The sequence below is a fragment of the Zalophus californianus genome, chromosome 17, assembly GCF_009762305.2.
Source record: "Zalophus californianus isolate mZalCal1 chromosome 17, mZalCal1.pri.v2, whole genome shotgun sequence".
Lineage (NCBI taxonomy): Eukaryota > Metazoa > Chordata > Mammalia > Carnivora > Otariidae > Zalophus > Zalophus californianus.
This window is the reverse complement of record NC_045611.1, coordinates 44,443,955-44,470,696: the sequence shown is the minus strand read 5'-3', so window position 1 is coordinate 44,470,696 and position 26,742 is coordinate 44,443,955. Positions and strand designations below refer to the sequence as shown.

At 37.3% G+C, this 26,742-nt stretch overlaps 1 protein-coding gene and 1 pseudogene across 4 annotated transcripts in view; one reads left to right on the top strand and one right to left on the bottom strand.

Annotated features, from left to right (window-relative positions):
- ZNF260 (zinc finger protein 260) overlaps window positions 1-26,742 on the bottom strand; it is a 123,877-nt gene that overhangs the window by 58,785 nt on the left and 38,350 nt on the right. For 3 of the 4 annotated variants that reach the window (XM_027617833.2, XM_027617832.2, XM_027617834.2), the window contains one exon: window positions 22,806-25,808. In XM_027617833.2, the coding sequence (XP_027473634.2) occupies window positions 24,415-25,808 (1,394 nt within the window). In that variant the 3' untranslated portion in view covers window positions 22,806-24,414. Of the gene's footprint in view, window positions 1-22,805; window positions 25,809-26,742 lie in introns of those variants that run through there. The other variant, XM_027617831.2, reaches the window with a different exon arrangement.
- LOC113936833 lies at window positions 12,823-12,923 on the top strand (annotated as a pseudogene).

Below are 26,742 nucleotides of genomic sequence, written 5' to 3'. Positions count from 1 at the left end.
GCCGGTTTGGGGCTACCTTGGGCTTGACTTGGGTCAGACCAGGCGTTTGCCAGAGCTGTGGCAGCACCATATTCAGGGCACTCTCCCTGTGTTGATCCCTGAGAAGCTTTTTTGGTGGGCAAGGCCTGCAGTCAGACCAGATGTCTGCCCCCAGCCCACTGCTGGGGCTGCAGTTGAACTGGTGTCTGTGGTTAGCTTTTCTCCCCAGGGCAAGAGTCACTTTGGAGTAGTGCTAGTTTCTGTTTGGGCTGCCTGCACAGTGTCAGGTTCTGGCAATGCTTTGGATGGACGCCTGCTACAGACAGGTTGGAGTGGGCGGATCCACAGGAGAGCAGTCCGGGGGAAGGCACTGTTAGCATGCTAGGTAGAGAGTGTTTGCGTTGGTCCCACAGGTGTCCATGTATCTAAGTTGGGGGTCAGAGACGGTAAATGGTGCCCACCAGCTCCTTTGTTCCTGGAGAAGTCTGAAGATCCCTGCCCTTCCAGTACACTTTCTGAAATTAACTAATAAATCCTTTCCAAATACCCCAGGTGCCTCTCACACACCACTGCTTGTATGCTGGATTTCAGTGTGGCTGTTTGTTACGGTGTTTTTTTTTAGGGCGGGGATTCAGTTTCTTTCAGAGCCCAGCTATTGATTTTTAAAATTCCCAGTGTTAAGCCCCACTCATTGTAAGAACTTGCAAAGTTATCTCCCTATGGTTTTCAAAGCTAAATGCTATGGGGATTCATCTTCCCAATGTAGGTCCCCCATGCCTAGAGTGCCTGGTGTGGGATCTGCTCCTCTCCCCTCTCAGTGCCTGTGGTGTACCTCCCTCTCATGGACAGGTCTGCAGGTCTGCAGGTCAGCTTGGTTCCTGACCAAGTCTCTGCCTTTCCTACTACTTTTGATGTGGCCTCTTCTCTACATCCACTTGTGGAGAGTCTGTTCTGCCAGTCCTGAGTTCATTTTTTAGATTATTTACATTAATGTAGGTGTTATCTAGGTATATCTGTGGGAGGAAGTGATCTTAGGATCCTCCAACTCCACCATCTTCCCCAGAATTCTATCTGAAATCTTTGTTTCTTGGGACGCCTGGGTGGCTCAGTTTGTTAAGCATCTGCCTTCTGCTTCTCCCTCTGCCTCTCCCCATGTTTGTGCTCCCTATCTCTGTCAAATAAATAAAATCTTTTAAAAAAATGAATCTTTGTTTCTTAATCTAAGTGATTATTGCTATAATCTTCCCTCTTAGACTGGTGTTATAGTTTTGGTGTTTTTTTTTTTCCATTTTCATTTGTCTCAGTATTTTTAAAATTTTCTCTCTTTTTAAAGATTTTATTTATTTGTTTATTTTTTTTTTAAGATTTTATTTTTACGTAATCTCTACACCCAATGTGGGGCTCAAATCCACAACCCCAAGATCAAGAGTTGCATTCTCCATTGACTGAGCCAGGCAGGTGCCCCTTAAATTTCTCTTTTGATTTCTTCTTTGACCCATTGTTTGGTTGTGAGTGTATTGTTTACTGCCCACATATAAGTAAATTTTATAGTTTTCTTCTTGTGATTGATTTCTAATTTCTTGTTTTCTAGTTTCATACTATTGTGGTTGGAGAATATGCTTGCTATGATTTCAGTTTTCTTAAAATTTCTCAAGACTTCTTTTGTTCCCTTTATGATTTATCTTGGAGAATGTTTTATGTGGGCTTCAGAAAAATATTTTACTTTTGTGTGGAGTATTCTATGACTGTTAAGTCTATCTGATTTAACATGTTGCTTAAGTTCAGTGTTTTACTTACTCATTTTATGTCTTGATTACCTATGCATTGACAAAAGTGGGGGTGTTGTAGTCCCCACTTGATTTTCATCCCTTAAATCTCTTACACATCTTTATTATTATTTTTTCCCCTTTTCGTCAGCTGTATGAATTCCTCTGCCCACTTCATTAGTCTGCTGTTGAACCTCTGTGTTAAATTTTTTAGTTCTGTGATTGTATTTTCATTTCTGTGGGTTTTTTTTTTTAAGATTTTATTTATTTATTTGACAGAGAGGGAGGGAGCACAAGCAGGGGGAGCAGGAGAGGGAGAAGCAGGCTCCTCACTGAGCAGGGAGCCTGATGTGGGGCTTGATCCCAGGACCCTGGGATCATGACCTGAGCCAAAGGCAGACACTTAAACAACTGAACCACCCAGGCTCCCCTTCATTTCTGTGATTTCTGTTTGGTACTTTCTTATTTGTCTCTGTTGAAACTCTCACTCTGTTCATGCATCATCTCCTGGCCTTACTGAGCATCTTTTTTTTTTTTTTAAAGATTTTATTTATTTATTTATTTGACAGAGACACAGCGAGAGAGGAAATACAAGCAGGGGGAGTGGGAGACAGAGAAGCCGGCTGCCCGTGGAGCAGGAAGCCCAACACGGGGCTCTATCCCAGGACCCTGGGATCACGACCTGAGCCGAAGGCAGACGCTTAACGACTGAGCCACCCAGGCGCCCCTCTGTGCATTGATTTTTATATACTGCCACTTTACTGAATTCCTGTATGAGTTCTAGCAGTTTTGGGGTGGAGTCTTTTGGGTTTTCCGCGTAAAGTATCATATCATCTGCAAAGAATGAGAGTTTGACTTCCTCTTTGCTGATTCGGATGCCTTTTATTTCTTTTTGTTGTCTGATGCTGTGGCTGGGACGTCTAGTACTATGTTGAATAGCAGTGGTGATAGTGGACATCCCTGCCGTGTTCCTGACCTTAGGGGGAAAGCTCTGTTTTTCCCCATTGAGAATGATATTCGCTGTGCGTTTTTCATAGATGACTTTTATGATATTGAGGTATGTACCCTCTATCCCTGTACTCTGAAGAGTTTTACTCAAGAAAGGATGCTGTACTTCGTCAAATGCTTTTTCTGCATCTATGGAGAGGATCATATTGTTCTTGTTCTTTCTTTTATTAATGTATTGTATCACATTGATTGATTTGCGGATGTTGAACCAACCTTGCAGCCCAGGAATAAATCCCACTTGGTCGTGGTGAATAATCCTTTTAATGTACTGTTGGATCCTATTGGCTAGTATTTTGGTGAGAATTTTTGCATCCATGTTTATCAGGGATATTGGTCTGTAATTCTTTTTTATGGTGTCTTTGTCTGGTTTGGGGATCAAGGTAATGGTGGCCTCATAAAACGAGTTTGGAAGTTTTCCTTCCATTTCTATTTTTTGGAACAGTTTCAGAAGAATAGGTATTAATTCTTCTTTACATGTTTGGGAGAATTCCCCATCTGGCCCTTGGCTCTTCTTTGTTGGGATTTTTTTTTATTACTGCTTCAATTTCCTTGGTTATAGGTCTGTTCAGGTTTTTTATTTCTTCCTGGTTCAGTTTTGGTAGTTTATACATCTCTAGGAATGCATCCATTTCTTCTAGATTATCTAATTTGCTGGCATATAGTTGCTCATAATATGTTCTTATAATTATTTGTATTTCTTTGGTGTTAGTTGTGATCTCTCCTCTTTCATTCAGGATTTTATTTATTTGGGTTGTTTCTCTTTTCTTTTTGATAAGTCTGGCCAAGGGTTTATCAGTCTTATTAATTCTTTCAAAGAACCAACTCCTAGTTTCGTTGATCTGTTCTACTGTTCTTTTGGTTTCTATTTCATTGATTTCTGCTCTGATCTTTATTATTTCTCTTCTCCTGCTGGGTTTAGGCTTTATTTGCTGTTCTTTCTCCAGCTCCTTTAGGTGTAGGTTTAGGTTGTGTATTTGAGACCTTTCTTGTTTCTTGAGAAATCTTGTATTGCTATATACTTTCTTCTTAGGATTGCCTTTGCTGCATCCCAAGATTTTGAACGGTTGTATTTTCATTTTCATTGGTTTCTATGAATTTTTTAAATTCTTCTTTAATTTTCTAGTTGACCCATTCATTCTTTAGTAGGATGCTCTTTAGCCTCCATGTATTTGAGTTCTTTCCGATGTTCCTCTTGTGATTGAGTTCTAGTTTCAAAGCATTGTGGTCCAAAAATATGCAGGGAATGATCCCAAGCTTTTGGTACCGGTTGAGACCCAATTTGTGACCTAAGATGTGATCTATTCTGGACTAGAGCATGGGTACTAGAGAAGAATGTGTATTCTGTTGCTTTGGGATGGAATGTTCTGAATATATCTGTGAAGTCCATTTGGTCCAGTGTGTCATTTAAAGTCTTTATTTCCTTGTTGATCTTTTGCTTAGATGATCTGTCCATTTCAGTGAGGGGGGTGTTAAAATCCCTTACTATTATTGTATTGTTGTTGATGTTTTTCTTTGCTTTTGTTATTAATTAGCTTATATAATTGGCTGCTCCCATGTTAGGGGCATAGATATTTACAGTTGTTAGATCTTCTTGTTTGATAGACCCTTTAAATATGATATGGTGTCCTTCCTCATCTCTTATTATAGTCTTTGGTTTAAAATCTAATTTGTCTGATACAAGGATTGCCATCCCAGCTTTCTTTTGGTGTCCATTAGCATGGTAAATGGTTTTCCACCCCCTCACTTTCAATGTGGGGGTGTGTTTGGGTCTATAATGAGTCTCTTGCGGACAGTATATCGATGGGTCTTGTTTTTTAATCCAATCTGATAGCCTGTGTCCTTTGATTGGGGCATTGAGCCCATTTACATTCAGGGTAACTATTGAAAGGTATGAATTTAGTGCCATTGTATTGCCTGTTAAGGTGACTGTTACTGTATACTGTCTCTGTTTCTTTCTTTCCGGTCTATGCTGCTTTTAGGCTCTCTTTTTGCTTAGAGGACCCCTTTCAATATTTCTTGTAGGGCTGGTTTTGTGTTTGCAAATTCCTTTAGTTTTTGTTTGTCCTGGAAGCTTTTTATCTCTCCTTCTATTTTCAATGACAGCCTAGCTGGATATAGTATTCTTGGCTGTATATTTTTCTCGTTTAGTGCTCTGAAGATAACATGCCAGTCCTTTCTGGCCTGCCAGGTCTCTGTGGATAGGTCTGTTGCCAATCTAATGTTTCTACCATTGTAGGTTATAGATCTCTTGTCCTGAGCTGCTTTCAGGATTTTCTCTTTGTCTCTGAGACATGTAAGTTTTACTATTAGATATCAGGGTGTTGACCTATTTTTATTGATTTTGAGGGGGGTTCTCTGTGCCTCCTGGATTTTGATGCCTGTTTCCTTCCCCAAATTAGGAAAGTTTTCTGCTATAATTTGCTCCAATATACCTTCTGTCCCTCTCTCTCTTTCTTCTTCTGGGATCCCAATTATTCTAATATTGTTTCGTCTTATGGTATCACTTATCTCTCTAATGCTGCCCTCATGATCCAGTAGTTGTTTATCTCTTTTTGGTCTTCTATATCACTAATTCTCTCTTCTGCCTCATTTATCCTAGCAGTTAGAGCCCCCATTTTTGATTGCACCTCATTAATAGCCTTTTTGATTTCGACTTGATTAGATTTTAGTTCTTTTATTTCTCCAGAAAGAGTTTCTTTAATATCTTACATGCTTTTTTCAAGCCCAGCTAGTATGTTTATAATCGTTATTCTGAACTCTAGTTCCAACATCTTACTAACGTTTGTATTGTTTAGGTCCCTGGCAGTCGGTACTGCCTCTTGTTCTTTTTGTTGAGGTGATTTTTTTCCATCTTGTCATTTTGCCCAGAGGAGAATAGATAAATTAGAGAACAAAATGATAACAGGGTAACAATGACCCTAGAGAAATATATGCTAAACAAATCAGAAGAGACCTAAAACCAGGGTAAAGAAAGAGAGAAAAAGAAAAAGATAAAAAAAAATATATGATCAAATATGATCAGGCTGGTGAATAGATCAGTGCCACACACTAGATTTTGGGCATATTTTGGTCGTTAGAGGAAACTGCCTTCCAAAATTTTAAAGAAAGAAAAGCTTATATATGTACAAAAATAAGGGTAAATACGATGAAGGAATGGAATATGACTGTAAGGATGAAAAGTATAAAAGATTTTATAAAAGGAATTGATAAGAAGTTGGTTGAAAGACAAAAGAAGAGAAATTAAAAAAAAAAAAGGGAGAGAATGTGATCAGGCAGCAGACTAGAACAAAGCCATACACCAGAGATTTAGGGTATAATTTGGTCTGCTAGAAGAAACTATCCCAAAATTTTAAAGAGAGAACAACTTTTATATAAACCAAAAATAAGGTTAACTTTTATAAAGGGATAGAATATGACTCTAAAAATGAAAAATAAAAAAGATTTTTAAAAAAGGGATTGATAAGATGTTTGAAAAAAGGGAAAAAAGAAAAATTCAAAAGAAAAAGAAAATTTAAAAAATTAACTTCGAAGGACTAAAGAATCGGGGAAAAAAGCCATGAATTCTATGTGCTGTATTCCCCTAGTGCTGGTGTTCTGCCGTTCTCATTGATCGGTAAACTTGGTCTTGGCTGGCTGTTCCTGCTGATCTTCTGGGGGAGGGGCCTGTTGCTGAGGTTCCCAAATGTCTTTGCCAGTCTGGGCTAAGTCATCTGCTCGGGTTTGCTCTCTGGCACTTTTGTTCCCTGCAAGCTTTCCATGCAGCTTTGGAGGACGAGAGTGAAAATGGTGGCTTCCTAATCTCAGGCCCGGAGGAGCCGAGAACTTGGGGCCCCACTCCTCAGTGCGCCCCCAAAGAAAAGCAGTCAATCACTCCCCTCTCCTCGGTCTCCGGCCGCACTCTGTGCTCACTCGGCCTGTGACCAAGCGTTTCTATCTCTGGCACACAACCCCATTTGGAGTCTCCAAACCCAGCAGATCCCTGCGGTGCGCTCCCACGCCATTCCTCCCAGGGGAGGAAGGGGAGTCTCCCTGGATCTGCCGCTTGTTGGGTCTCTGCTGAAAGTGCAGTGGCCCGACTGTACCACGGATCACAGTTTATGGCAACCCCAAGCTGCGAGCCCACTCCTCAGCTCTGTCTCTGCAGCCGGCTTCCCCGCTCCCATACCTGGAAGCTCTGCCGCACTCAGGCTCCCGCAGTCTTTCCATGACCCCAAGTGTCCTGAGACCACACTGTCCCAGCAAGGGTTCCACCCCCCCCACCCCCCACTCCCCACCCCCACCGCTTAGCCGCTGGAGCGATGTCCCTCAGCGGAGCCGACTTCTAAAAGTTCCAATTTTGTGCTCTGCTGTTCTATTACTTGCCGGTACCCGGCTGATGGAGGCTCCCTCCCCTGCCGTCTATCCTCCTGTGTATGGCCTCGGATTCACTTCTCCTCACGTCCCACCTTCCAGAAAGTGGTCACTTTTCTGTTCAGAGAGTCGCTGCTATTCTTTTCTTCGATCTCCTGTTGAGTTCGTAGGTGTTCAGAATGGTTTGATCCCTATCTAGCTGAATTCCTGGGACCAGGCGAAATTTAGGTCTCCTACTCCTCCACCATCTTGCTCCTCCCCCCTTATTTTATTTTATTTTAAAGATCTTATTTATTTATTTGAGAGAGAGGGAAAGTGAGAACACAAGGTGGGAGAGGAGGGTCAGAGGGAGAAACAGACTCCCCCACTGATCAGGGAGCCTGATGCAGGGATTGATCCTGGGAACCCAGGATCATGACCTGAGCCAAAGGCAGCTGCTTAACTGACTGAGCCACCCAGGCACCCCCAATTCAATCATTTTTAGTAAATTTATAAGAGTTGTGTAACCATTACCATAATTGGATTTTAAAATGCTTTTATTCCTCCAAAAAGATCTGTGTGCTGTTTGCAGTCAGTCCTTGCTCACACTCTCAGTCAGGCAATACGTGAAGTGCATTGTATATGTGTAGATTTCCCTTTTCTAGAAATTTGATATATATGAAATAATGTAATGTCTAGTCTTTTGTTTGGTTTCTTTTCCTTAGCATAATGTTTCTGAGGTAAATCTTTGTTGTATTACTGATCAGTAATTCCTTTTTATTCCTGAATTATATTCCATTATATAGGTCTACCCCATGTTGTTTATCCATTCCCCACTTAATAAGTATTTGGACAGTTTTCATTGTAGGGGCTGTTATGATTAATGCAACTATGATGATTCACATGCAAATCCTTCTATGGATATTTGTCTTTATTTCAACTGGAGAAATACATAGTGAGTGGAACTGATGGTTTGTATGCTAGGTTTATATTTCATAGTTCAAGAAACTGCCAAACTGTTTTCCAAAGTAACTATAACATTTTACATTTTCACCAACAATGTAGGACTGTTGCATTTTCTGTACATCCTTATCAAAAGTTGGTATTGTCAGTTACTTTCATTATACCCATTATTGGGTTGTATAGTGGTATTTTACTATGGTTTTAGTTTGTCCTTGACTAAAGATGTTACAGCATATTTTTATGTGCTTACCAGTTGTTAACTGGTAAATTTTCTTTGTTAAAATATTCAACTTTTGCAAATTTTTATAACTGGGTTGTTTGCCTTCCTAGTATTGAGTATTAAATTGTGAGAGTTTTTTATATGTTTGATGGAAGTCCTTTATCAGATATCTAATTTGTAAATATTTTCTCCCAGTGTAGTCATTTTGGAATGTATTTGGAACATCTTTTCATTTTCTTAAAAATATCTTTTGCATAGCAAGGTTTTTAAATTATAATGAAGTACAGTTTATGAATTTTTTTCATTTAATGTTTGTTTTTGATGTCAAACTAAGAAATTTTTAGTCAACCCCAAGTCACAAATATTTTGTCCTGTGTTTCCGTAGAGGATTTCTATTGTTTTAGCTCTTATACTTTTGTATGTGATCCATTTTAATTAACTTTTACATATGGTGTGAGGCATGGATCTTAGTTATTTTTCTTTTTGCATGTGGTTGTCTAAATATATCAGTACAATTTGTTGAAAAGACTAGACTTTTCTCATTGAGTTATTGGCACCTTCGTCAAGAATTATTTTACCATAGGGGCACCTGGGCGGCTCAGTCATTAAGTGTCTGACTTCGGCTCAGGTCATGATCCCAGGGTCCTGGGATGGAGTCCCACACCGTGTTCTCTGCTCCACGGGAAGCCTGCTTCTCCCTCTCCAATTCCCTCTCCTTGTGTTTTCTCTTTCGCTGTATCTCTGTCAAATAAATAAAATCTTAAAAAAAAAGAATTAGTTTACCACAAATATAAGGGTTTCTTTTTGAACTTTCTATTTCATTGAGATTATGGCTATCCTTATGCCAATACCAGACTGTCTGAATTACCGTAGTTTATAAATTTTTAAATCTTGTAGTGTAATTTCTCTATATTAACTTTCAAAAGTGTTTGGCTATTAGAGGTTCTTTATATTTCCCCATAAAATTCAGGATTCTTTTGTCATTTTCTACAAGAAAGCCTCCTGGGATTTTACTAGGAATTTTTGTTGAATATGTAGAACAATTAGGGGGAGAAATGCCTTCTTAACAATATTGAGTCTACTATCTCTCCATTAATTTACATCTGCATTTTCTCTCAGCATCCTTTTTTGGTTTTTATTGTACAGGTATTATACTATTTTTTGAAGATTTTATTTGAGAGAGTAAGAAAGAGTACAATAGTGGGAGGCAGGGACAGAAGGAGAAGCAGACTCCCCACTGAGCAGGGAGCCTGATGTGTGGCTCTATCCCAGGACCCCAAGATCATGACCTGAGCCGAAGGCAGACGCTTAACCGGCTGAACCACCAGGTGCCTTATACTGTGTTGTTAAATTTATTTCTAGGTGTATTGTTTTTCATTCTGTTGTAAGTCAAAGTGTTTTATTAGTGTTTTCATTTTCATAGTCTGCCTATAGTGTATAGAAATAGAATTGACTTTTGTGTATTAGCTGTATCAGTGACCTCCCCAAACCTGCTTATTAGTTTTATAATATATAGCCTTATAATATTTTGTAAGTCACTTTGTGTTTTCTGCATCCAGTTGTCAGACTTTTTCTTAAAGGATCAAATGGTAACAATCTCAGGACTATGGCCATGTGGTATCTTTTGCAAGTACAGTTGACCCTTAAACAAAATGTTTTAACCTGCATGGGTACCCTTACATTCCTTTTTTACCCCCAATAAATACAATATAATACTATAAATTTATTTTCTCTTATGATTTTCTTAATAACATTTTCTTTTCTCTAGATTACTTTATTGTAAGAATACAGTATATAACATATAACATTAACATATGTTAATCAACTGTTTGTCATCAGTATGTCTTCCAGTCAACAGTAGGTGATTAGTAGTTTAGTTTGGGGGGAGTCAATAGTTACACACAGCTTTTCGACTGTGCAGGAGTCAGCACCACTACCCCCCTGTTGTTCAACTCTGACATGAAAGCATTTATTGGCAATATTACATAAATTAATGGGCAGGGGTGTGAATCAGTAGTACTGTATTTACAAATTTACGTGCTCTTTGTATTTTGTAGGCAAACTGCAGACTGTAGTTCTCTAATCCCTGTTTTAAACACATAGTTAATGTCATTTGCAAATAAACACCATTTGTGTGTTTGTGTTTCAGTTTATAATCCTTTCTTATCTTGTCTTTTAACATTGGATCGAAAATAATGTAAAAGATAAATGAATATTGTAGCATCAAAAATCTTTGTCTTGGGGCGCCTGGGTGGCTCAGTCGGTTAAGCGACTGCCTTCGGCTCAGGTCATTCTGGAGTCCCAGGATCGAGTCCCACATTGGGCTCCCTGCTCAGCGGGGAGTCTGCTTCTCCCTCTGACCCTCTTCCCTTTCGTGCTCTCTATCTCTCATTCTCTCTCAAATAAATAAATAAAATCTTTAAAAAAAAATCTTTGTCTTACTCCTTATCTTAGGGATAAAGAATTCAATATTTCACTGTTAAGAATAATGTTAACTGTAGAATCTTTTGTAAATGCTCTTTATCACGATAAGGAAATTCTAATCTTCCATTGTTGAGCATTTTTTAAAAATCTTTAATGTTTGTCAAGTGCTTTTTTATCATTCATGATAAATCATCATGAGATTTTTGTTCTTTATTCTTTTAGTAAGGTATATTGTATTAATTGGCTTTTAGCTGTAAACCAATCTTGCATTCTTGGGATAAATACCTTTGGTCATGTTTTATAATCTTTTTTGTTAGTTGCTGAATTTGGTTTGCAATTTTTTTTAAGTAAATTCTGTCCCGACCTGGGGCTTGCACTCATGACACCAAGGTCAAGAGTCACATGCTTCACTGACTGAGCCAGCCAGGTGCCCCTGGTTTGCTTTTTGTTTTAGTGACCTCTGTGTCCAACATGGAGCTGGAATTCACTCATTACCCTGAGATCAAGGGTTGCACACTCTACTGACTGAGCCAGCCAGGCTCTCCTGGTTTGCTTTTTTTTTTTTTAAAGATTTGTACCTCTATGTTCATGGGTATTTTGGTCTGTAACTTTTATGATGTCTTTTTCTAGTTTTAATATTGGGGCATTCCTGGCTTCATTGAATGAATTGAGAAGTGTTCTGTCCTTTATTTTCTGAAGGGGTTTCTGAAGGATTGGTATTATTAAGACAAACAAACAAAAAACATCTCACCAAAGAAGCCATGTAGGCTTAGGCTTTTCTTTTAGGGAATTTTTTTTTTTTAACTCTATTTCTAAGACTGTGCCCATTTTCATCGTGGCTTCAATATTTTCTTTTATGCATCTGGATTTTGAATAACATTTAGAACAATTTCTTTTTATTTAGCAGCATACCAATCAGTTCTCAAACATTTCCATTGCTCCCCCTCCATCCACTCACCACTCTCTCCAGTGACTCTTTTGTCTCCCCCTCCAAGCAATGTAAGTCTTCTGAATACATCTTCTAAAAAAATCAAGGAAACCTGACCCCTCCCTCCAAGGAATACAATTTTCCAGTATCTGAGTCTAAAGAAATGGAGATCTATGTTTTCCCTGATAGAGAATTCAAAATAATGGCAAGGAGGTTGAGTAAGCTGCAAGAAAATACAGATAGAGAATGCAATGAAATTAATAAAATGATATGCAGACAAAATGACACTTCAGTGAGTTAGAAATAAAAAAAGAATGAAACAGAAATACTGGAACTTAATAATACAATTAAGTAATGAAAAGTGAAATACATAGCATCAGCAGTAGACTTGATCAACCAAAAGAGAGAAACTGTGAACTCGAAGACAGGCCATTTCAAACTATTTAGTTAGAGAAGAACAAAGAAAAAAATTAAAATGGTTAAGAAAGCCTATATGAATTAAGGGAGACCATGAAGAAAAGCAATTTATACATTGTGGAGTCCTGGAAGGAGAAGAGATGGAGAAAGGGACAGAAAGCTTATTTAGAGAAATAATGACTGAGAACTTCCCAAATCTGAGGAACAATTTGGACAATCAAGTTTAGGAAGCTCATAGGTTCCTAGATTTAACCCAAAGAGATCTTCTCCAAGATGCATTATAATAAAACTGTCCAATAAAGACAAAATTTTAAAGCAGGAAGACAAAAAAGTCCTCATCTGCAAGGAAACACACATGAGGCTATCAGTGGATTTAACCTTGCAGGCCAGGAAAGAGTGGGTGTATATATTCTAATGCTGAAAGAAATAAGCTGCCAACTAATAATGTTATCCAGCCAAGCTTTGCTTCAGAAATGGAAGAGAGAGACTTTCCCAGATGAACAAAAAACTACCACTTCACCTGTCTTACAAGAAATGCTACAAGGAGTTACTTAAGCTTAAATAAAATGGCACTAATTAATAACATGAAAAAATATGAAAATATAAAACACATTAGTAAAGGTACGTATATACTCAAATTCTGTTACTTGAATACTGTAATATGTAACCATTTGTTTTTAATATAACAGTTAAAGGACAAGAGTATTAAAAATAATCATAGCTACAATCATTTGTTATTGTATACTCATTAAAAAATGGCAAATGGTGACATGAAAAATGAAATGTGTGTGCTCACTTCAGCAGCACATATACTTAAAAATTGGCATGATACAGAGAAGATTAACATGGCCCTGTGCAAAGGATGACACGAAAAATGAAATGTATGCATGGGGATAAAAGAGTAGAGTTTGTATGCATTCTAAATTGATTCATCAGTATAAAATAGACTATTATATCTGTAAGATGGTTTATGTAAACCTTGTGGTAACCAAACAGCAAAATCAATAGTAGATACAGAAAAGATAAAGAGAAGGGAGTCAAAGCATAGTACTACAAATAATCATCAATTCACAAGGAAGATAGCCAAAGAGGAAGAAAGGAACAAGTGCACTACAAAACAGCCAGAAAACATGGCAATAATAAGACCTTAACTATCAATAAATTGGCAATAATAAGACCTTAACTATCAATAATTATTTAAATGTAAGTGGATTAAATTCTCAAATTGAAGGAATCGCTAGCGTTGCTGAAAGATTGTAAGAATAAGACCTAATTATGTGCGGCTTATAGGAGACTCACTTCAGTATTAAGGACATACATAGGATAAAAGTGAAGGAATGGAAAAAGATGTTCCATACAAATGAAAACCAAAATATAAGGCAACTGTACTTCTATCAGACAAAATATACTTTAAGTGAAAAGCTTTAACAAGAGAAGGTCAGTTCATCAAGAGGCATAACAATTGTAAATATATATGTGTTCAACACTGGAGCATCTCAGAGTATTAAAAGAACAGCAGATATGAAGGGAGAAATCAACGGAAATACAACAATAGTAATGGACTTCATTACCTCTCTTTCAACATTGGATAGATCATCCAGATAGAAAATCATCAAGGAAATACTGAACTTGAACTATCCTTTAGATGAAGTGGACCCCCTTATTTGATCAGTTTCCCCTATGATTAATATCTTGTATAGGAGTATGGTACTTTTGTTATAGTCTATTAATCAACATTGATGTTGAGGCTCATAATTTCCATTTGGAATCACTCTTTGTGTTGTATAGTTGTATGAGTTTATAAAACGCATAATGTCATGTGTCATATAGCATCATGTCACACCATCACAACATCACACAGAATAATTTTACTGCCCTAAAGGTCCCCTGTGCTCCAACCATTCATCTCTCCCTCCTATTCCATGGCATCCATTGATAATTTCGTTGTCTTTATAGTTTTGTTTTTACACAATGTCATAGAGTTGGAATCATACAGTATGTAGCCTCTTCAGAGTGGCTTTTTAAAAAATTGACCCAGGATTTGTTTTAATCAGGTATGGTAAGACGCAGACACAGAGATGACTGTCAGGAAGGGAGACATTTTTATACTTACTGGAGGTACAGCATGCAACATAGGCTGACATGGGGAAGCACTGGCATCTGTTTTGAGGTAGAAAGAACAAGGAAAAAACGTGGGCAAGAGACTTTACTGTGATTTCTGCAGAAAGGAATGGGTGGGATAGGGTAAGCAGGCTTAGGATTGATAAGTTTGAACAATTTCAGAAGGCTTTGTGACAAAGTGCTGTCCCTAGTTGCTAGTATATGGCTCTGGGGTGATTAGGGCAACGGAATAGTGGCCGAGTGAAGGAAGTTTAAGTTTGTGCTCTGGTTGGTTAGTTTGCATGTGAAAGGCATACTCCCAAGTAAATTTTTACTACCTGTAAGGAATTAGCTACCCTAGGAGACACAGGTAGCCACAGAGACACACACTCTCCAGAGTAAGGAAGTCTCCAGGTATGAAAAAATCAGAAATACAGAAAGTAAAAAGGCATTTATTTCATTCACTACACAGTATGCATTTAAGTTTCCTCCATGTGTTTTTGTGGCTTAATAGCTTAATTTTTTAAAGATTACTGCATAATAATCCACTGTATAGATGTATAGCAGTTTGTTTTCACCTCTTAAAGACATTTTAAGGACCTCTTGGTTGCTTCCAGTTGGAGAAAATTAAGAATATGCTATGAACATCCAAGTGTGGAGTCTTGTGGACATAAGTTTTCTACTTCTGTGGGTAAATATCTAGGAGAAAGATTGCTAGTTCATATGGTAAGAGTAAGTTTATAAAAAACTGTCAAATTATCTTCCAAGGTGGTTGATCCATTTTCTATTCCTACCAGCAATGAATAAGGTTCTTGTTGCTAGACATCTTTGTCAGCATTTTGGATTTTAGCCATTCAGATAGGTGTATAGTGGTATCTCATTATTTTAATTTGCAATTTCCTGATTGCTATAGGATGTTAGGCATCTTTGCATAAGCTTATTAGCTATCGGTATATCTTCTGTGAGGTGTCTGTTCAGATCTTTTCTCTGTTTTTTAATTGGATTGTTTGCTTTCTACTGTTAGGTTTTAAGAGTTCTTTGTATATTTTAGATTTAAGTCATTTATCATGTATGTGTTTTCCAAATTTTCTCCTAGTCTGTGCCTAGTCTTTTTATTCTCTTAAGAGTGTTTTTTGCATAGCAGAAATTTTTAATGACATCTGACTTAACAGGTTTAATTTTTCTTAAGAAATCATTCCCGAGCCCAAAGTTACCTAGATTTTCTTCTGTTTTATCTTCTAGAAGTCTTTTAGTTTTGCATTGTACATTTAGGTTTGTGATGAATTTTGAATTTTTTTAAAAAGTTTAAAGCCTGTTCCTAGATTCATTTTTTTAATGTGGATATCCAGTTGTTCCACCTGCATTTGTTGAATGACATCTTTCTTCACTGAATTGTATTTGTTCTTTTGTAAAAGATCAGTTGGCTGTATTTGTGTGGATCTATTTCTGAGCATTGTATTCTGTTTCATTGATCTGTCTATTCTTTTGACAGTACACAGAGTCTTGATTACTGTATCCTTGTAGTAAATCTTGAAGTCAGAGAGTGTTAGTGCTCCAACTTCTTTATCTTCAGTATTGTGTGGATTTATTTTGGGTCATTTGCCTTTCCATATGAACTTCAGAATCAGTCAATGTCTACAAAATAACATGCTGAGATTTTTATTTTTTAAGATTTTATTTATTTATTTGAGAGAGAGAGAATGAGAGATAGAGAGCACGAGAGGGAAGAGGGCCAGAGGGAGAAGCAGACTCCCCACTGAGCAGGGAGCCCGATGTGGGACTCAGTCCCGGGACTCCAGGATCATGACCTGAGCGGAAGGCAGTCGCCCAACCAACTGAGCCACCCAGGCGCCCAACATGCTGAGATTTTGATTGATACAGTAATGATTCTATACCTCAAGGTTGGAATAACTGTCATCCTAACAATACTGAGCGTTCCTATCTATGAATATGGAATATTTCTTCATTTATTTAGTTCTTTGATTTCTTTCATCAGTTTTTTTAGTTCTTTATACATATTTTTTTAGATTTCTTCCTTAGTACTTTTTAATGTGCTAAATGTTTGTGCATTTTTTATTTTAATTTTATATTGTTCATTGCTGGTATGTAGGAAAGAACTTGACATTTGTATGGTAACCTTGTAGCTTGCAAGCTTGGCCTTGCTCACATTAGTTTCAGGAGTTCTTTGTTGTTGATTCTTTTGGAGTTTTGCATAGTCAACCATGTCATCTGCAAACAAAGATGGCTTTATTTCTTCCTTTTTAATCTGTGTACCTTTTATTTTTCTTAACTTGTTCCATTAGCTAGGACTTCCAGCACAATATTGAAAATAGTGGTGGTAGGTTTTGGTAGATGTTCTTATCAAATTGAATAAGTTCCCATCTATTCTTAGTTTGCTGTGAGATTTTTAATCATAAATGGGTATTACTCTTTTTAAAAAAATGCTTTTTCTGCATCTATTGACATGATAATATGATTTTTCTTCTTTAGCCTGTTGATGTGTAATGAATTACATTACTTGACTGCAATGTAGAGATAGCTTTGCATGCATAGGATAAATCTCGATTGTGTTGTATAATTTTATACATTGTTATATTTGATATTATGTTTTGTTGAGGATGTTTGCTTTTATGTTCTGAGAGATACTACTATGTAATTTTCCTTTCTTATAATGTATGTGATTTTGGTAGTAAGGTATTGCTGGCCTCATAAAATGAGTTAGGAACACTTTCCTGTTACCCTATTTTCTGAAAGATATTGTAGAGAATTAGTATTATTTCCTATTTAAATGTTTGGTAGAATTCACCAAGTGAAAGCATCTGTGCCTGATGCTTTCTGTTTTAGAAGGTTATTAGGGATTCAGTTTCTTTAATAGGTATGTGCATAGATTATCTTTCTTTTTGTGTGTATTTTGCTAATTTTGACCTTTTAGGATTTTGTTTAATCTATCTAATTTGCTTTCATACAGTTGTTCATAGCATTTCCTTATAATACTTGTAATTTCTATGATGTTAGTAGTCAGGTATTTTTCATGATGGATTTTTGTAATCTGAACCTTTTCCTTTTTCTTAATTTTTAATTTTTTTTTTAATTTTTAATTTTTTTTAAAGATTTTATTATTTATTTGACAGAGCACAAGCAGGGGGAGCAGCAGGCAGAGGAAGAGGGAGAAGCAGGCTTCCTGCGGAGCAGGGAGCCTGATGCAGGGCTCAATCCCAGGACCCTGGGATCATGACCTGAGCCGAAGGCAGACGCTTAACCGACTGAGCCACCCAGGCGCCCCGAACCTTTTCCTTTTTTATTTCCATGGTCATTTTAGAAAAACATCTCTAATTTTTTTGATCTTTTAAAGAAACAAATTTTGATTTTTTTTCTATTCTATTTGTTTTTCACCTATTCTTTATTTAATTCCTTTTGTTTCAGGTTTTTCTCCCTAGTTTTTTAATGTGCTAAGTTAGGTTCTTCCTTTGAGATCTTTTAAAAATATTGGCAATTACAACTATAAATATACCTTTATGCAATGCTTTATATGCATCTCTTCAGTTCACTTTCATTCATCTGAAAGTATTCTAATTTTCCTCATGATATTTTCTTTGACATTTTAGTTAAGAGTGAGTTGTAGGGGCACCTGGGTGGCTCAGTTAAGCATCTGACTCTTGGTTTTGGCCCAGGTCATGATCTCAGGGTTGTGGGGTCAAGCCCCACTCTGGCTCCGTGTTCAGTGGGGAATTTGCTTGGAATTCTTGCTCTCCCTCACTTTCTGCCCCTCCCCCAGTGCTGTCTCTAAAATAAATAAATCTTTTAAAAAAGTGAGTTGTGTAAGTTCCACATAGTTGTGATTTGTAATTCTTTTCACATTTTTGTTATTGACTTCTAATTCATTATCAAAATATACTTTGCACGATTTTAATTTGTCAGTTTATTGAGACATGGCCTAAGACGTGTTCTAAGATGTGTTCTCTTCTGGAGAATGTTTTGTGTACTTGAGAAGAAGGTGTATTTTGCTATTATTGGTTAGCGTTTTTATTGATGTCTTTGATCTGGGTGGTTTATAGTGTTGTTCATGTCTTCTTTATGTTGAACATCTTCCTAGTTGTTCTAGCCATTACTGAAAGTGGTTTGAATATTCTAATTACTTTTAAGTTGTCAGTTATTTCATGTATTTTAGAACTCTGTTTTTAGGTGCATTCTTTGTCACTGAAGCATTTTTATGATAGTAGTTTTAAAATTCTTGTAAGATAATTCCAAAATCTTTGAGATCTTGTTAGTGTTTTTTGATGGTCTTTTCTCATTTAAGTTGAATATGCCTCATTCTTGCTAGGATGAATAAATTTTGATTGTACTCTGGTAATTTGGTGTTATGACATTCTGGTTTCTGGGTAAATGTTACTTGGTGAGCTGGAATTTAGTCATGGCTCGATTCACATACATAGTTTGTGGAGGCCCCCATTAGGTGGAAGGGGAAAAGGCCTTTGTTCCTGCTGTTAAGAGTAGTAATCAGCGTCTGATTATACACTGCCTCTTCAAATGCCTCTGAACTAGTACAGGGTGGAACACCAGCTAGTAAGTGCCAGGTCACAATGATAGTCAAGGTCCTAATCACACTCACACCCTCCCAGTGCACCTGTCCACCAGGAGAAGATGAGGCGTGTTTTATTTCTGGGCTATGATGGCAGTGTTCCACTCACATCTTTGTAGGGTCCACATTACTGATGTGCCAGGATTGGCAGTCAGGTTTCTGCTCATACAGCAGCTGAATGTACCCAGTGTTTGGGAGAAGGGACGTTGCCTTATTCCTGGGCTGGGATGATAGGGCTGTGCACACACCACAGTCTTTGCAGATACTTACTGGAAGGTTGTGGTGCTGCTGGCTGTTGTGCAGAATGGTGTGGAAGACAGGCATTTCCCTTTGTACCATTCAGATAACATAGAGTTGGCATTGTCAAAAGGGCTTTTTGTTCCGCAGGGCCACAACTTTTTCAGCCCTTTGTCTGAGGAAAACAGGCATATCATGGGTGTTTTTTGTTTTCTTGTTATTAGTGTGTGGTGTGGTTTTTTGGGTAATTGTTTACATGTGGTGACATTTCCAATTTGCAATGTTCTCTGGTTCTCAGACCTGAAGCCAAAACAAAAACAAAACCCAACTCTCATCCAAGGAAGTCACCATTGGGCTGGGTTGTTCCTTAAGTCCCAAAGTCCATAATCAGTTCTGTTTCAGATTCTTCTTAAGTTTGTTTCATGTATTTATCCCCATGGACCTTATATCTAATGAGGAGTAGGGTAAAATATGTTTACTCCATCATGTCCAGAACAATTTTTTTTAATCTTTGCTCTTTTGCATGTAGGATTTTTTGTTTTTCTGCTGCTAAGATTCTTCTGTTATTACTGATTTTAATAAGTTTGGTTATGATTGCTTTGGTGTGATTTGCTTGGATGAGTTGAACTTCCTGGGTATGTAGATTCACAGTTTTCACCAAATTTGGAAAACTTATTTCTGTAAATGTTTTTTTGTTTTGTTTTGTTTGTTTTTTTGGGGGGGGGGGGTCCCTGCTCATTCTTTTTGCTCTCTTCCAGGGATTCCCAATTACAATAATTAAGTTGATTGCAGTTATCCCGTAGTTTTCTGTTACCTAATTTACTTTTATTAGTCTGATTTTCTGGTTCAGCTTGTAGTTTTTGTTGCTGTATTCTCAAGCTTAATGTTTTCTTTCATAGTGTCTACTCTATTAATCTCATTGACTGTATTTTTAAATCTTAGACATTTTTCAATTTCTAGAATTTTGTTTAGGTCTTTTTAATATTTTCAACACCTTACCATGATCAATCTCTTCTTCCTTGTTGGGCATGTAGAAAATAGTTTAGATGGTTGTACTGCCAGTATCTACTGCCAAATATAAAAGCTAGCAAATCAAATATAAAATCTATCTTTGTCATTTCTGGGTGTGTTCCTATAGATTTTTCTCATGATACTCATGTATTCCTGCATTTTTACACTCCTGTTTTTGTTTTTTCTACCAGCCACACATCATAAAATTTGCCTTCTATGTGCTTGGTATTTTTGTATTTCTAGAAATATACTCAAGGGGGGCCTGGGTGGTTCAGTCATTAAGTGTCTGCCTTCAGCTCAGGTCATGATCCCAGGGTCCTGGAATCGAGCCCCGCTTCGGGCTTCCTGCTCGGTGGGAAGTCTGCTTCTCCCTCTCCCACTCCCCCTGCTTGTGTTCCCTCTCTTGCTGTTTCTGTCAAATAAATAAATAAAATCTTAAAGAAAATAAAATTATAGAAATATACTCAAGCTTTATTCTGGAATATATCTATGTTACCTAGTAACAGTTTTTTCCTATTAAGATTTCCTTTAAACTTTATCAGGTGGGACCAGAAAGCCTTTAGTACTAACTTGCTTCTCTATTGAGGCACTAACTTTTCAAGTAATCTAACCAGTCTATTACGAAGTTTACCTCTCTGGATGATGGGGACACAAACTATTTCTGGCTGTGTCAGCTCCCAAGGGTTACCTGTGCTTTTTCTAAGCATTTCTTTTGCTGGCTTCAGGTAGTTACCTCCATGCACTGATCAAGACTTGCTCTCGTAGTCTGCCCTAGACTAGCTTTCTCTGCCTCCCTGGACTCTTATCTCCATCTTTGCATCACAATGCTCCCCCTGTCTTCCTCCTCCCTGTGCTGAGATGTGGAAATGCCTACTGGGAAGTAAGTGGAGTCAAAAGTATGGATATCCTATTTGTTTACACTTGGTTAGGTGTTTCTGTTGTCTAATGTTCAATATCTGAAAATTGCTGCTTGTATTTTATCTAGTGTTTTGTTACTTTAGGCAGGAAGGTAACTCCTATTTTCCATTTTGGCTGCAAACAATATATATTTTTTAAAGTTCTAGACTTAGAGAAGAATCGTAAGAACACAGAATTTCCATACATTCTTCTCCTAGTTTGCATATTAACATATTACATTATCATGGTACAGTGATCAAAACCAGGACATTAACATTGGCATAGTACTATCAGTTAAGTACTGGCTTTTTTTTTTTTTTTTAAGATTTTATTTATTTTAGGGCACCTGGGTGGCTCAGACGGTTAAGCGTCTGCCTTTCGGCTCAGGTCATGATCCCAGGGTCCTGGAATCGAGCCCCACGTTGGGCTCCCTGCTCGGCGGGAAGCCTGCTTCTTCCTCTCCCTCTGCCTGCTGCTTCCCCTGCTTGTACACTCTCCCTCTCTCTGTCAAAAATAAATAAATAAAAAAAATTCTTTAAAAAAAAAGATTTATTTTAGAGATAGTGGGGGGAAGAACAGAGGGAGAGGGACAAGCAGGCTCTGTGCTGCCAGATGTGAGGCTCAACCCCATGACCCTGAGATCATGACCTGAGCCGAAATCAAGAGTTGGGTGCTTAGCTGCCTGAGCCACCCAGGTGCCCCTAAAGTACCAGCTTTATTTGGATTTCACCAAGTCTTCTCCACTAATGTTCCGAAGATCAAATCCAAATTCCTGCATTGTATTTAGTTGTCAAATGGCCTCAGTCTCCTCCAATCTTTTGGGAGCTTTTCATTCTACCCTTGCCACTCATGACCTTGAAAGGTCATGGATTTCTGGAATACTGGGTATTATATAGAAAGTTCTTCATTTTCAGTTTGTCGGCAGTTTCCTCATGATTACATTATGGTTATGCTTTTCTTTCTTTTTTCTTTTCTTCTTAAGTCAGAATACTATTCGTGTGGTATGCCCTTCTTAGTGCCTCACTCTGGGTAGTGTATGTGCCATTGTCTTACTACTGGTGATCATTTCAAAAAGGTGGTATATGGAATGTTTTCTCCTTGTAATTATGTATTTGGGATAGATACTTTGATATAATTCTAATGGCCTGTTTCTCTTTAAACTTTCACCTTCATAGTTTAGTATCCATCAATGAATTTTGTATATAATTATTACTGTTATTACAGTGTTTTCCTATCTCCCTCATCCCTTTTACATTTATTAGAATTCTTCACCACTAAACTGAAAAAGGATTCCATTATTGGAAGCTAATTTCATGGTTCATTGCAGCAATAAATACGATAGGTCTGGAACATTCTTTTGTATTTGGGGGGAAAAATCCAAAAACTTCTATGTAGACTAGGGAAAATGTGGAAAGGATAAAGTACCAAATGAAAATGGAAAGGAATAAAGTTTTAACAATCTGAGCACCAGAGAAGTAGCAAAAAAAAAAAGTTAATAGCAATAATTACATTATGGTTTATTGTACCAGTGGTCTGTGAAATTTCAGGAGTTCTTAACATAGTTCAAAGAAAAATGTTGATGTAATGTCACCAAAATGTAGTTGTAATTACAAATAAGGGAGGCATAATAAGGATATCTTGTATTTATTAAATTTTTATTTATTAATCATTTTAAAAAGTAAATGCCAAGATACATGGTTATTTTCTTTCTGTCATTCTTTTTAAGTGTATATGTAAGGTCTAGATAACTCATTGTTTTAATTTGTTCAAGCCAGCAAAAATAAAAAATAGGAAAAAAATATATATATAATTTTTTTTTTTTAAGATTTTATTTACTTGAGAGTGAGTGAGCGAGAGAGAAAACACCGGAGAGAGGGAGAAGCAGACTCCCTGCTGAGCAGGGAGCCCAATGTGGAGCTCGATCCCAGGACCCTGAGATCATGATCCAAGCCGAAGACAGATGCTTAACCAACTGAACCACCCAGGCACCTCTAAGTATATATTTTTAAAAACTGCTAATTTAAATAAAATACTAATTAGTAATATTTAAAGAAAATAGCTCAATATATACAATAAGAAAATGGCTTAATTACTATTGCTGGGTCATGCAAAAATTCTGGGGAAGACCAATTTGAAAAACTAAAATCTAATAAATGATGGTGACATAAATGTATCTAAACAATAGGTAAATTTTCTTATAAACATCTAATAACCAGTGGCTCATAATTAACATTAATTGCATAACCAGGTCAACTCTCCTAACTAAAGAAAGAGATAATGGACAGTTAAGAATTGCAACTTTATCTCTGTTCACTAATTTTCTTTCTTCTTTTGCTTTTCCTTTCCTTTCTAAAATCAAAGTTCTATTGATTGTTAAGCTGCCACAACCCGGCAAGGCAACACTAACAGGGAATAAAAAGTATAAATATACAAAGCCCAATTGAAGCCATGGTAATAATAGAGTTGTAGATCCTCCAAATATAAGTTTACTAAGTTTATAATCATTGCAACAGTTGTAGATTTTCCCCTCGTTTAATAAGTCTAAAAGACAGAGAAGAATGGCTTAGTAAATTTTACAAAATATTTAAAAGTGCCCCTTTCCTTTGGATCCTCATTGGTACTGCCTAGAGGACAAAAGACTTTTTTTTTTTTTTGACAGAGAGAGACGGTGAGAGAGGGAACACAAGCAGGGCGAGTGGGAGAGGGAGAAGCAGGCTTCCCATGGAGCAGGGAGCCCAATGCAGGGCTCGATCCCTGAGCCCTGGGATCATGACCTGAGCCGAAGGCAGATGCTTAAGGACTGAGCTACCCAGGTGCCCCTCAAAAGGCTCTTTAAAGGAATTGTGTTGTGGTAAGTATTTAGGCAAGTCTGTCATGTCAAAACAGAAATTTTAAAAGAAATCAATCACTTGATGAAAATGGGAAGGAAATTACTTATCTAACATTAAAACAAAAACAAGAGAAAATTAAACAAAAACAAATCTACACAAATACCATGCAGGGTCATAAGACTTTAAAACAACATAGTAAGTGACTGGAAGTTTTAACTCTCTGGAGGAAGAAAAGTACATCATATGTAACAAAAAATTAGAATGCAAAAGATTTATTTGAATAATATCACAAATTAATAAGCCAAAAACAATTCAAAGACAAGAACAAAAACACAAACATCAGAAGTAACTGTAAACAAAACATGCCCAGAAAAGAAATTCATGTGAAATTGACTAATAATTAGTGAAACACATTTTCCATACATATCAGAAATGAATAGGGACCATCTTATCTAAATGGATATTCACAATGTTAACTGATATGAAAAGGAGAAATAAAAACAAATATTTGGCAATATGGAACAAAACAAAGTATACATCACCTATCACTGAGCAATTCTACTTCTAAATAGAGGGGCCAGGAAGTCTGGAAACAATAAGAGGAACATTGGCCCCTTGATTACTTCATATTATAATGCATGGACTTTCCCAGTGAAACTCAGAAGCAAAAGGCTTTTGTACATGTCTTTCATTCAAGACAAAACACCAGTACAACTTTTTTGATATCAAGTAAGGTGCTTACCCACACTAAAGGCACTCAGACATTCCTTACATTCATAGGGTTTCTTACCAGTATGAATTCTCTGATGTTTTGTAAAGGATGAACTATGTCTAAAGGCCTTCCCACATGCCTTGCATTCATAAGGTTTCTCTCCAGTATGAATTCTCTGATGTTCAGTAAGGGCTGAACTATGTCTGAAAGCCTTCCCACATACTTTACATTCATAAGGTTTTTCACCACTGTGAATCCTCTGATGTTGAATAAGTGCTGATGTAAGTCTAAAGAACTTTCCACACTCTTTACATTCATAAGGTTTCTGACCACTGTGAATTCTCTGGTGTCGAGTAAGTTCACTACCTACTCCAAAAGCTTTCCCACATTCCTTGCATTTATAGGGTTTCTCACCAGTATGAATTCTTTGATGTCTAGTCAGGGATGAACTATTTCTAAAGACCTTTCCACATGCCTTGCATTCATAGGGTTTCTTTCCAGTATGAATTCTCTGATGTCGAGCAAGTTCTCTACAGACTCCAAAGGTCTTCCCACATTCTTTACATGCATAAGGTTTCTCACCTGTATGAATTCTCTGATGTTCAATAAGCTGTGAACTAATTCTAAAGACTTTCTCACATTGTATACATTTGTATGGTTTTTCACCAGTATGAATTCTCTGATGTTCAGTTAGCTGTGAATGGAATCTGAAGTCCTTGCCACATTCCATACATTTGTAAGGTTTCTCATCAGTATGGATTTTCTGGTGTCGAGTAAGTTGTGCATGCACTCTAAAGGATTTTCCACAGAAAGTGCATTCATAGGGTTTCTCACCATCACGAATTATTTGAAGTGGAGTTATTTCTTCAACTCTTCTAATGGTCCTTTCATATTCCTTACATTTATAGCACTTCTGATTATCATGCATTTTCTGTATACTAAGGTCTTCATAAAAACTAAATGCATTCTCATATTCCATATATTTACAAGGTTTCACACCACTATGTATATTCAGTTGTAGGGTATGTGGGTCATCTCCAAAGGTTTTCCAATATGCATTATATTGATATGTTTTCTCACCAGTATGTATTCTCTCATATTCATCAAAATTGAAGTCACAGCTAAGCACCTTCCCATATTCCTTATATGCATGGGGCTTCTTGCTATCATGAATTCTCTGATGTGATATAAGAGACTTCTGATGTTTGTAATTGGGCACTTTTTCAGAGTTGATTTTCATTTGGCTGAAATATCCCAGTTCAGGTCTTTGTACTTCAGTCTTGCTTTTGCTCTGCCAGTCATTTCTGAAAATGGAGCTCTCAAGACCAATGAATTTACTTTCTGTGACTTTCCACTGAGAACCAGTGATGTCCTTTCTAGTCTTTGTGTCATACTTGGACTCCAAATCTGAAAGACAGGAGGAAAAGAAACACAATTTTTGTTTTCATGTGCCATAAAAATGAAACATTCATAAAATGCGGAGGAGAAAAACTGCAACTTACAAACAATACAAGTGAATAATTAAAATACCTCAATGAAGTCTTAAGAAAGATCAGAGAATGATGAAAGCATAATGTAAGATTCTGAGGTTTGCGATAAGGGAAACAGATAAAGTCAGTGGGTCTTACATTTAGGTGCTGATCATCACTTTGTGAACTTGTTGACAGTACTCATGTTTGGGAACCAATCCAGGTAAACTGACCAACATGTACAGATGTAGAACTAGTTATCAATATCATGTATAGATATAGCTAATGCAGATTATAATTTGATCATCTATACATACTAACAATTTTGGTTTTGTTTTTTGTTGGGGAGCCCAATGCAGGGCTTGAACTCACGACCCTATGATCAAGAACCTGAACTGAGATCAAGAGTCGGACACTTACCTGACTGAGCCACCCAAGCACCTGAGGTTGGTTTCTTTTTTTCTTTTTTCTTTTTTTAAGATTTTTTATTTTATTTTTATTATTTGAGACAGAGAGGAAGTGAGAGAGAGCATGAGCAGGGGGAGCAGCAGAGGGAGAGGGAGAAGCAGACTCCCCACTGAGCAGGGAGCCCGACATGGGACTCAATCCCAGGACCTTGAGATCATGACCTGAGCCAAAGGCTCACACTTAACTGACTGAGCCACCCAGGCGCCCTGGTTTGTTTTTTTAACAAGAGAATCCAAATACTTTATTGTGGATAACAAGGTACTTGTAAGACCTCATCTTAATCCATTATCCCTTTTCACCTAATCTTTTTTTGACCTCTTACAACAAATATAATTTCCACCCACAGGATGTTTCATTGCTTAGAAATGGGTTCTTTATATACCACTTATATACCACCCACATTT